The sequence below is a fragment of the Aplidium turbinatum genome, chromosome 14, assembly GCF_918807975.1.
Source record: "Aplidium turbinatum chromosome 14, kaAplTurb1.1, whole genome shotgun sequence".
In the NCBI taxonomy this organism is placed as follows: domain Eukaryota; kingdom Metazoa; phylum Chordata; class Ascidiacea; order Aplousobranchia; family Polyclinidae; genus Aplidium; species Aplidium turbinatum.
Genome location: NC_137485.1, coordinates 16241394 through 16254240, shown reverse-complemented (window position 1 = coordinate 16254240; position 12847 = coordinate 16241394). Strand labels below are relative to the sequence as shown.

Below are 12847 nucleotides of genomic sequence, written 5' to 3'. Positions count from 1 at the left end.
CGATATTTCGAAGCTGAGAATCATATCCAGGCCTACACCTTCGTTGAGCAGGCATTGCATCTTGACGAACAGTGCACACCGCCGAAAAATAGTCGCATAGATTTGAAAATAATGATTGCTCAACGCCAAGTGTCTTTTATTTCCATTTTACTCTTTCTCATGCAGCGCATTTTCTGTTACGTTTTAACAGTAAGCATTTTTAAATCAATTGCATCATAGTGATGTCGATTAATGGAATTGTGTTCATTAATCTGCACTTTTCCCTTGTGACTGCTGGCATGGCTACGTTCTTTTGGTTTCGTTTTGTAGTTTCGATTTTACGCAGATTTCTCTTTCTAGAATGTCCATGTCGTCTTCATAAGTTCTACATACGATAAATATTTTTATGCTGAGATCTAAAATGGAACGTTTGGTTAATTTGATCAAAAAATAAAGGGCCCGAAATGTGGAAACTAAACTCATGTTTATCTTTATGCGCTTGTTCTCCCAAAAACGTCCATACTTTGAGTCTTCATTTCCTTTTTTGTTTACCAACACAAAGTCAAGATATCATCACCTCGTTACGTGATTTACTTGAGAGATGATTTCGCACACTTTAGATTTCTAGTGCGTTAAAACATGGATGGGACAAGCTCTTAATGATATCAAGCATCTTCTGACAATCACGAGTCACAATGATTTTGCTCTGAGGAAAGTGTTTCACCCTGCAGCCGCGTAGATGTCTTTTGTCACTTTCGTCCAACATTTCTTTGTCTCTGTTTTCTTTTCGTGTTGCCCTTCGTCCTTACCCAGCTAGTAAAATTCTTCCATTTTACATTAATTCGACGTGTTAATGAAGGTATTCTTTGCATAAACATTCTAAATCTCAGTCGTTATCTAAATACCAGAACAGTAGGTAACGAACCGCACATCGCACAAATTACTGTGAGTGCCGCTTCCGTATCTTCTCGTGAAAAAGCTAAAGATCATAATGCAAACAAACTATTTCATATCGTTAAACCATTAGCAGGAACTGGATTCGGATATTAGCGATAAGCATCGCTTACGTGGTGAAAGCAAAAGCAGAGCACCCTTTGTCATAGCACGTTTCTGTGAGCAACTGTTATTGTGACTTAAAGATTATTGTGACTTTTACTTGTCTCAAGTGTCTTGATGACTTTCTGATCAATGATTTTTCTTCTCTGAAAGGTCATTTCCGACCCAATCTATCGCGCAGTTAGCGAAACGCTTCATTTGGTAAATTGTGTTGATTAAATCGCATAATTGTCATATGGTATTATGACAAAATGACAATTGCAGGTTTGAGATCATCGAAAAATCACTGTTTTTATTGCTCTCCTAAATTCTATGATTGTAAGCTTTATACTTGAGTTTCTTTTTCAGATTTAGGTTTTCTTGAAATTAAAGATAATTTTTGTTTTTTCTTTGCAATTCAACAATGGCAGTATGACGAGTTTCCTTCCAGCCTTGCTTACTCTCCCAGTGCAACGTGTTTTGAGGCATTATTCTTGAAGGTACGTATCTCCAATGCTGCTGAGTGAACTGAGAAGACTGAGTATGTTTATGTCAATTACCAGGATACTGTATTTAACATCCTTTGTGGTGTGAGTTGTTTTATTTTGTGTCGTTTCTTCACTAAAAGCAATATCTGAAAAAATATTTTTTTTAATAATTTCATGCAACCTGTTTTAAATTTTTCAATATGTGCATTTATGTTGTTTTTGCCTTTAAATTTTACAAAACTTGCTCTAGAGCTCCTTGCTTCTTCACCAGACTTTCAACTAAAGTTTCAGAGATTATTATAGGCGAATGTTTTAACTTTGCTAACATTGATCAAGAATTGGTTATTCAATTTTTTTCCTGCTCTTTTGGGGCGGTATGTGGGAGTGTAAGTTTTTCCAAGTATTCCACATTTTCCGAATAGTTTTGACAATTTACAGTTTGAGTCAGCACCTGCAGACGCCTGTCAACAATGTGAACTTGCGCCGCTGGTGTTCATTTTCACAAAATCGATTCGCTTGGCTCTTCTTAATGCTTTGCTACTTTAGTACAAGAAATATTGAACTATGCAAGGAAACTGTTCACAGATTGACAGTTGTTGGGAAAAATCCGACCCGCTTTTTTGAGATTAAGTAAATCACAAGGTTGTTCTCTTTGCCAAGAAAGTCTAAAGAAATGGGGAACAATGGGCACATTTTTTGTGATGTAACTTTTGTCGTTTTGAAGCGCAGTGGTAAAACAACGAGATGATTAGCTGGTACGCGTTAGTACATGTTTTTGGTAAATGCTGTTCACATATTATTTAATCACATACATTCAGCTTTAACATTCCCTCCCCGTTTCAGAGCAAGAAATATCCAACAACTAACTTTGTGCTGATTTTATAATAATTTACTTGGTTATATTTTTTCACTGTAAAAAAACGTTGATTTATTGGCTGGGAAACCCATAGCTTTGTATAGGAAGAAATGATATCGGACGAGGAAGGTTTTCTCTGTGTGGCTCAGCATTACGCACTTTGAAGACCACTCTTCATTCCCTGGAATTTCATCGAGAATCAACACTTTGCAAATGAAATAAGCTCTTAGCTTCGATGGCAGGGCGGGCCTGCATCAGCAGTTCAAAGCCTCTACAAACTATATGTACCAAGTACCTTAAGTACAAGCCACGTTTAAGCTTCAAATATTTCTTCGTTCGAAGATAAATGGTTTCTCAATCACGAAAAAATATTGAGTATGAGATTTTGTTTCGAAAACCCTCCTTCCTTTCATTTATTGTCACCACTTAAAACAAATATATAAAAATAATCATGATGCACTTTCAGCTGAAAAAACATTGAAATCTCTCTGAGCGCTGTAAAATTGAGCAAACGGTTTATGATAGAAACTGATTAACCTCAAACATAAAATTTTGCGTATAAAATGTTAGAAAGAAAAACTTGCGCATAAGGGTTTGATACGTTATGTATTTGTTTTAGTTCAATAATTGTTGAGAGATTGTGGAGGAATGGTTTTTAAAATGTTTTTCTGATTGTAATACCATACATTTAGAATTGAATTGTCTGAATTGTAATACCATACACCACACTGATATAAATCCACTGGCTTTTGAATGCAACGTGTAGGTATGCAAATATACTCTACCCCTTCTAAGAATGTGTCAACATTCAAGAAATGTCATTGGAATGTCAACATTCATGGGCATCAATTTCAAAATCTTTGCACTAATTTGACGCCTTGACATGTTCAAGCAACGTCATAAATTACTGAAACCTTACAGTTTGTAAATTGTCATTTTTTCGTAACAGTAATTAACGTTTTTTCAACAAAAATTTTCTTTATTCTTTGTAGTCCAAATGTGAAGTCCTATAGCAATTACGTCATTTTAATATTTGCTATGTTAGTTTTCAGTCACAAGCGCATCAAAAATGCGATATTATTTCAATCACTTTACCGACTTGAAATTCCCCTTCATTTCAGCTTCTTCTTTGATCATTTTTCTCATCACTTGCGATAATGGAGGACACCATCCAGAAAAATGTGGCGCCCAGAACCCCGCATTGCCAAACCAGGTAGACAAATATTCTCACTGCATGGTCGTATAAACTTGTCAAAGCAATGTGATCTCTTGGCTTGTTTAGCAAAGTATTTACTAGTGATGTGGTTTGTAGTTGTGCAGTGCATTAAATACAGAAAATAGCACAGTTTTCGTCACATTAATTCTCACGATAAATTCAGTTTTAGCTTCTACGGTAGCAAAATCCATCTCAAGCCTAGCTTTTCAACAAATTTTAAATATCTTCATTGATTGGTCGTCATTTTTTACATTTTTATCATTGGCTGCAATGGTGGAAACACAAACGAAGCTTTCAAAATGCTATCAGTTTGTCTTCATTCGAAAGCATTTGGTAAAGCAGTTAATCGCCGAGTATGTGAGTTGTACACGAAGGTTAACTTCTTTACCTTTTCGTTCACTTGATGTAAATTTTTACCAACTTGACGTCTGTCTGCTGGGTCAAGATAAAAATAGCAAAAGTATTCCAATGGATTAATTCAACTTTTTGCTTCTGAATTCACAAATGCGGGAAGTACTAATCCGGACAACAAAATCCGTCGTTTTAACGTTGAATCAACGTCTACAGACGTCGAATCACTGCAAAACTGACGAATTTTGCTGTCTTGAAAGCTTTTCCGTCGTTCGATCGTGGTATAAGCACACGTGTTGTATATTTGTTAGGCGAAGGAATTCCGACTGCACGCATGGCGTCAAATCGGATTACAGGTTTGTGTGCAACTTGTATTTTGTTTAAATCACTCTGCTAATCGTAATGTTGCATTAAAGCATTTTGTCGTGACGCAGGTTGCAATACAGATGTACGTTTTATCGTGTATTTGTTGGGTTCAAATTTATTGTTGGCAATTGAGGATTTGAACTATTTGGCAAAAAAGGCACAGAGCATCTCCCTTGACAGCAACAACGTTTGCAGACTAATGGGTCATTTAAACACAGCCGCATGTTTTCAGTTGGATATGAACCGCGGTTCCATGGCGGTCCGTCCGTCTTGCAGTCTCTTCGTGCAGGCTCTGTCACTAACAATCGACCATATAACCAACGTATATGCATATGTGGCCGCGTGGCGTCATTGAAGTCATTTCATATTGAGAAAGCACGACTTTAACAATAAGAAAACTTGGATCATTTTGTGACTAAGCGGTTTTTTTTAGCTCACAACCAAATGATGGCAAATTTTTACACCAATTTTTTAGTCACACCCTACAATCACTTGAACGGAATCCTTGCGGTCAATCAAAGCAGACAGCAAATCGTTTTTTACGTTGATTCAAAGTTTGCAAACGTTGAAACTATGTAAAAAGATGACTGATTTACTGTCTAGGAGTAGTAGGTTACAGGATCGCGGATTCGCGGTGCCTGTGGAAATTCGATTCACACATTTCGTTTACTTTTTACGTTACATCTTGCTGGCGTTAAAACATTGTAAAAAGGGACTAAGCGCTGCAGGTGAGATACATGCGAGTAAAAATTTGTGCCTGTCAACCAGCTGTATTAAATAATTGTGCTGACATTATTGTAAACTGAGGACATTCAAATCGAAATTTATCTGAGGACCCAGTTGCAATGAATAAAATCTGGTTGCATCATAAGTCAGTATTCCAATATTTTCGGTTTTGTCATTGCTGCGTTTCCGATTTAGACCTAAATGACTGTTGAAGAAGCAGTTTCTGCACTTTAGGCTCTACATTTTACATTCAGAATGATTCGTTCATTTTTTACAGTTTCTGCAAAGCTCGAAAAATGACGTCACTAATACGCTCTACCTCAACTTCCACCTATGCGAATCTTGACGTGTCCTCCTCTTCCTTCGTTTCCATGGCAACTCCTTTGACCAGCAGCAGTGTGTCTTCTCATCGCTTGTGCCTGTCCGATTGCGAAGACTCCTCCACTGACATATGCAACGCTGTTGGCTCCTCAATTCATTCCTACTCTTCTCGTGGACACAAATCTGATCTGCATCTTCGACTCCCCTCCTCCATTAGTGATGACGACATGAGTGCTAACAGTCCGGATTCTGGATTTGAGTCCACGACGCCGTCCGGAAGCACAGGACCAGGAGATTTTGATGAAACATCAAAATCGGATACTTTTGAAGAGCTCATGAAATCATCCTCGTTATTTTTTGATCCTGGATCTCTCAAAGCGAGTCCTCTTTGTCTTAAGCCTCCTAAAGCAAAGACTCCTCCTATCAGAAAAAGTCAGTGAATTTCCTTAATTTCAGTTTTGTTTCTTTTTTTTAATAAATAAAGAACCAAGTTGTACTAGAATTTGAATGTAACTTAGCATTGAATATCTTAACTAAGGTTGATTCATGTGTGTCACTCTTACATCTTTAAAGAAAGCTTGTTTCAATAAAAAGCTTACCTTGCTGGTTTTTGCTCTCTTCTGATTTCAGGGCGGCAAGTACTGTGCAGATGGGAAAACTGTGGTTGTAGTTATGAAAACAGCCGAGATTTGCACAAGCATCTGACCAGTGCACACGTAGACATTATTAAAGACAGGTTACTAATAAATTTCACGCTCGCAATGTTATTCTGTTGTCACAATTTTTTTTCTGAATTTAATAGAATTTTCCTTGCAGCCAAGGATCCATATCCTATTATCTCGCTCATTGTTCGTTCACTGTACTAGCCAACTACAGTGGAGTGTTAATGTAAGCGTACACTACTTTTCCCATGAACTGTATTAACCAGCGGTTAGTTTTTTGCTGTTTTGGTAACCAATTACAATTGGTATTTCTACGTTCATCTGGCACTGAGCAATCATAAACAGTTCAATTACTTAAATTTTTCGAATTGATTTCTGAGCTTGTGCTAGACGCTGTTTTGCAAAGTTTTTAATCACAATGACATTGGTTGGTGTTCTAGGTTCTGCTGTTGTTGGTCGGGTTGCAAAGTGTACGACAGACCTTCGCGTGGCATCGCCTGGCTCCGGCAGCACGTCACAATACACACGGGCGACAAAAGATTTAAGGTTGGTAGTCAAACTGTTGTGCTTTTATTTCCAGAATATAACTTTGCCACTAAACTTTTCGTTGAAAAATCTTCCTTTGTATTCACTTATGATCCAACTGGATGCAGAGTGCGACAAAAATAAAAACAGCATGGAGTGTTACACTTTTTATCTCTAGACTCGTTCTTTATCGACGGCAAGTGAAGTTATTTTCGCTCCTACTTTGAAAATTTGCTTGTTTTCAGCGACTGAAAGATTGTAAAGTGCCTCTTTCGTTTGTGTGCCATGGTCACCTAACATGCAGAAACCTTGCATCATGGACTCAAGTCGGGCTTACATGATTAAGTTACAACCATACCGGTGGTTTGCAAGCGAAGTCTTTTGCTGAAGAACGCAGCAAGGCACAAGTTGAATGGAAATTGGGTTACCAAGACTTAAATTCGTTGAGAAGTTTTAGTTGTGCTTGATTAAGCTTATAGAAAAAGCCATACACGCTGCTGTCTACAGAATTTCTGAAGCCTATCGCCATTGAATCCCCCCGGGAACCTCTGCAGAACAGTTTCCCAGAGTCACTCCAACTAAGTTTGTTATGACACCAATGAAGTGATATTGTCCAACAGTCAAATGTGACTTGAAAAGTTCGTTCGACTTGCTCATCTGTTCATTCTATTGAGATCTTGCATTCAATGCGGCGCTTTTTTGCGAGAAGTCTCTTATGCTGAAGCTCGTAAAAAAACATCGCTTCAACGTCTAGAGGTTGAAACAATGTTAAAATTTTTTTTAACTGTCTCCACAAAATTCCACATGCTTGCAAACGTTTGTTTAACAGGCACCAATACTATCGATTGCATGACAAACCCTTGTCTCTTTATGGAGTATTTACGACTACGAGTATCTACTTTTATGGAGTATCATAAAAAAGTGTAAAATTGAATTTGCTAATTTCACTCCAATTCGTGCTTTATTTTACTGCGGTCTGCACTCTGCAGCGTTTGAGATAGCAACGAATCATAAGAAATATTTATCAACTTGTGCTTAAATGCATCTGTGTCGTCTTGCACTAACAGCTTCTTTGGCTTTCCTTTGTCATATTCCATTAAAGACTTCAATATATATATATATATATTTTTTTTTTTTCATGTTAATCAGCTCAAACGCGTTTACATTTTTATAGATTTTACATTGATTCAGTGTTAAAAATTCATGCATTGCAGTGCATTGTGGGAGGGTGCGAGGCTAGCTTTGCGTCACAAGAAGGATATCAACGTCATGTGTCGTCACATTTCAATGACGTTAACTTACCGAAAGCGAAACCGAACAGTCACAACGAAAGAAAATATTTGGTTAAAAGAAGGAAAATTAAAGACAAGATGAAGGCTTTAGGTAGGTTTGGATTGACCTGGTCAACACATCAGACTTAACTTCAAAAGTGATTTCAGTTTTTAAATGTGTACTTGATTGATTTGCTGGCTGGGGATGTTTTTTCTTTTTAAATTAATGAATTTAATTTCAATATAGTAGTGTGTGGTTGATGGCATAATTTTATACCACCAGAAGATGTTTTTAGGCTACAGTTTTGTCGTTATTGTGTTACATAAACAACCGTGGGCACTTTCACTCTTAACTTTATCTCCGACGCAAAACCACTCATAGTCGATCTGCGCGACTCTGATTCCACTTAAAATAGCCTCTTTTTTAGAGGTCAAAGAAGTCCTCCGTAGTTACATGATCATGGCATCATTGACAAAACATCGACTCGGCGCTAAGTGGCAGGACACATCTCGAACCCACAATCATTATAATCAGTTGCCATGGTAATCACATCGCGAGTCCATCGGTCACAGCGTAATGCCAAGTTTTTATTGTTAAAAAATTGCCTATAGGCCTACATTCTCAATCAAACACTCTGCGAAGCAAACAGAAAACAACTTTTTCATTATGCAACAGATAAAAATAATCGTAAGGGATTGAAAAATGCACAATGTCTGCAGACGTTGAATCAGTGTAAAACACGACTAATTTGCTGTCCGTGGATGGCATTTCATACCACACATGCCACGCATATCGAAACAATTTCGTCATGCTGTTGTCTGAAAATACCCTTCACAAATCGAGGCTTTGTTTTCGCTTGCATTGTTAGCTCTACCCACGTGGTTTCGTACTGCTACTACAATGTTACGATGATTCATAGGCAATATAACGAGCTATATTTAATTGGATTGAAAGATCTTTTCAAAGCTATTTTAGTACTTTGCTAGGACCGTGACTGCGGCATTTGTACTTTGCAGACGCGGATCTGAAAGCTCTGCATTTCTGTGTCGGGTTCTTGGTCCGATTATTACAGAAAGCTTGGTACTTTAGGGTTATGTAATATGTTCGTTCACTTTTGGGAAGTTTAGTTTATGCAAAAATGTCTTCGTTTCGTTGCATTCTCATGCTTTAATCGACCAAAAGAAACAATGTCAAAAATGTCACACGAGTTCGTTGTGAAAAATTTGCAATATTCATACATTTTGGGTATTTTGATTTTCAAAAACGTTTTTGATAAACTCAGTTAAAAGGCATTGAATAAACATAAAGCCGTTTATTTTCAAACTGATGGCGTAACTCCAAGTGAAAAGAGGCTGACTGCCAGTGATGATTTGTAGCAAACGTGTTTTGTGTCATAGCAGACCTATAAAAACTTGGTTAACTTTAGCATTATATATTAACCAGACGTCAATTTAACGTTATCATATCACAACATTTACCCACTTTATGCTTCAGCTAACACACACGACTGCATGGATGAACGAGCCATCAATGTTATTCGAAATTCTCTCGTAGAGTTTACCTGCCCTGTAGGAACTTCGTCTCAATCATGCACGCAAAATCACCGCGAAAAGGTAAGTTGGGTTACTTTTAAACCCTCGTGCCTCACGGTACAAAATTTGACATGTTTTTTTTTTCTCTGAGGTTTAGATATCTTATACCTCCTCCCCCCTGAAAAAATCCATTTGCCGTTTTAATTTTTGTAGATCATTATCGTTTATCGCTGGGCGCTATTTGAAAAGAAACGCCCAGCGATAAACGTCGGGTATGAGAAGATAATGTTCTCTCATTGTACTAAGCCTTTGGCACTAAGATGAGTAGCGTGGCCAGTTTTCTTTCTCTCGGCCGCATGTGTTATGCCGACCTAATTTATTACACCCTAGATAGAGGTGAGCGGTGTTTTCAACAACCAGCTTAACCGGGAATCGAACCAGGTTTACATAATTGACAGGCCAACGCTTTATCCACTACGCCATCCCACACACAATTATGGAGTGGGACATTTTTTTGACTTTTAAAATTTCAGAGCTTTGGTTTCCAACCTGTTGGCACGAGTCACGACCCCATGTGGGGTTGCCGAAACTTTTTGTGGAGTCGCCATAACTCACCCTATTGGTGTGGTTTTAGTCCAATTTATGTGTACTTAAACTTGCAATATTTTTCTCTATACCGGAAAACAAAATGGGGTCGCACGTGAACGCCAAGATCATGATTTAAAAAATTAATGTCGCTGTTTAAAAAGGTAGGGGACCACTGTTCTACAGGATAAGGTTTAACACTTTGATAAATTTTCAGTATCATCCAGCCTCGAGTCGTTCTTGCAATGCAAAGGTTACTTGTATAGTATCAGTTTTTTTTTTGCAAATTTTACGTTAATTTTTGCACTAGCCTTAATTGCTGCAACCAATGGCTGCTGAAACTGATTACGCCTCTGGCGACGATTGAATTTGCATCAATAAAAGGCGAGTTTTCCTCCAGCAGTTTTCCGCTTATTTGGAATGTGCTTGCTGGGTTATTCATTTTTCCTGATTCAGCTTTCTGTTTTGTTTCAGGGGAATTCTTACCAAGTTTCTAAGAAAGGAACATGGTTGAAATGCCTGGCTTACAGACATACGTAAGTGTTTCCTTACATAGTATTATATCGTCTTTTGCCATCAAGTGCATCGCACATACCCCTGAGATCCCCTCAACATGTTTTGGGAAGGAGAGGAGCAAGTTCCCTTCACCGTATTTATTTACCTTAATTTTTTTTTGTCACTGCCCGAATTAAGAAAGCCTCTTTGGAAGCTTATTCTTGTCAGTTTCGCTTGTAGATGTAGAGGCTGTGAACCACTGACGCAGGACCGATCACCGGGACGGGATTGACAGAATGAAATGTGGCTGACTGGGAATTGTTCCACCCATGGCTACCTAAATGAAAAGAACTCTTTGCTCTTTGAAAATTGATTTTTGCAGTTGTAAATATCTGTACACTAAAACCTTTTAACGATTGATGTAAGTTGGTCACCGAAATTCACAGTTTCAAGTTACCTCTGTTGTCGATGCCATCGAATCAAGCTTTCAATGCGTCTGTTGTGAGCTTGCTTGACCTTGGATAGACGAGAATTAAATTTACTTTATTGAATTTCATTTCCAGCTTGAATCAAAACCACAAGGACCCAGCAAGGCTCTTGTTTTTTGGAACTCCTCGGAAGCGATGCAGAAAACACAAAGTGGGTTATTTCTGACCGAAGCTTTTTGCTGAAAATGAGTGTGAGCAATCAGCCTGCTTCTTATCTATAATTTCTACAGTCCTGTGTAGTCCGTTTTACCGCTGAAGGGTTGTAAATCTTAACAATTGTCAATTAATGTTAAGAATACCGATAATACCTTTCTACACTCGACCGTGCAAAATGCGTGAGTTGATTAATTAATCTCTGTGTGTTGTGTTTTTACTTCAGTGTTATGCTGCAGCTTACCATCCCAGGTAGGCCTTCTTCTATTCTGTTCATGTCAAAGGCAAACAAGTCAAAATGTCAAAGGTTAAACTCAACTTTATAAACAACAATCTTTTGTCTGTTTCATCGTCTGTCGTTTTTTAATAAACTGATTGTTTGCTTTTTCATTTTCAGGTATGTGATTGATGTGGAGATCAGCTTGGTTTGATAGAAGATCTGTCTTTTTGGAAAGAATTGTTTTGAAAAATCTTTATAGTTTAATTTCTTTTAGAATAAATTTTAGCATAGCATAATATTGTAACTCGTTGAAATTGTTGAATTGTGAAATTAATGTCTTTTGTTGCGGTTTTGTTTTAGAAAAAAAATCTAAATTTTCTAATAAACTTTGTTCGCAATTTTTGAACACTTAAACGAAATAATTGTTTTTTTGTGACTGTGAAGTATGTTTAACATATTCTCATTAGCTAAAAGGAATCTGTTTTTTTTTCGATTTTGTTGGCACTGAGTCTGAGCGATGACATTCGGCCCTTTTCCAGACAGCAAAATCTGTTAATTTTACTTTGATTCAACGCCTGCAGAAAATTCAATTTAAACATGAGAGATTTTGGTGTCTGGGACAACTGATATGGAAAAATCCAGCTACATTGACGTGGTATCAATGCATAACGAACGGATTTTGCTCGCTGGCAATGTCCGCTTTCAATAGATATTGTATTCCTTTGCGTTTGTTTTTCTACGTTTCGTCAGTGAGACAATATTAGCTTTTTTAAAAGAAGCTTACCCCAATTTACAATTTTTACCGGAGTCTGCTCAGACGTGGTTAATCAAATGTCTGGTTGAACACATTCAAACTTTTTATTTTTCCTGATACGAAATAAACTTTTTGCAACACGGCGACAAATCTTTTCCCTTTGGTACTACAGTGTTGGTTTTCTTGATCATCCAACTCACCATAAGCATATTTTTCACTCATGTGTCTTGCAAAAAAAACAAGTCTATCCCCTATGATGACAGTAAAGAGTCACGACTAATTCAGTGCCAACGTTTTGCTCGATGTTGGCAATCGATCAATGTTTGTTTTTACACATCACACTGATATGTCTACTGCACTGAAAGTGATGTAAAATTTAATGATTTTTAGATTGCTCGGTTGGGTTTTGATTCGTTTGTTTCAACTTTTATGTTTGAATCCTTGTTTCTGTTTGCGTACTGGCAAAGAGTCTTTCATCGTGTTTGTGATGCAGCTGGCACATTGTTGCTGCTGTCTGCTGCTTTTCGTTTGTTTGTGTAGAAAATAAATTTCGTTGATTTTGAGTATTAAGAGTTTAAATTGTAGAAAAAAAGTTTCAATAGAGGCAGGCAAGGGTTGGCTTATGCTGATGGCTCTTTTGAGTTTGAAAATCCTAGACGGCGGCACGGCGCTATAAGCTTTTTAGGCTAGTCCTCTTACAAGACTAGCCTAATAGGAAAGTTTTATTGTACCAAACAATGTTAACGAAACCGCCCCAAGTCTTTTCGTGGTTTCCAACTAATTTGGAAAGGAGTTCCTCTCTGAGGAATTTATTTCCAGCAGT

The 12847-nt window shown here is 37.5% G+C and overlaps 1 protein-coding gene across 2 annotated transcripts; it reads left to right on the top strand.

The window, feature by feature from the left end:
• The first annotated feature begins 1381 nt into the window (after positions 1 to 1381).
• On the top strand, positions 1382 to 12587 carry LOC145783231 (uncharacterized). 2 transcript variants are annotated; one of them, XM_082595039.1, is made up of 11 exons: positions 1382 to 1514; positions 3480 to 3571; positions 4237 to 4281; positions 5295 to 5770; positions 5969 to 6074; positions 6441 to 6546; positions 7740 to 7908; positions 9292 to 9410; positions 10389 to 10450; positions 10973 to 11048; positions 11448 to 12587. In XM_082595039.1, exons 2-11 carry the CDS (start codon positions 3516 to 3518, stop codon positions 11457 to 11459), a joined length of 1227 nt encoding a protein of 408 aa, XP_082451165.1. In that variant the 5' UTR covers positions 1382 to 1514; positions 3480 to 3515; the 3' UTR covers positions 11460 to 12587. The 2 variants fall into 2 exon arrangements, with proteins under 2 accessions (XP_082451165.1, XP_082451166.1); XM_082595040.1 differs by lacking the exon at positions 4237 to 4281.
• Positions 12588 to 12847: the final 260 nt, after the last annotated feature.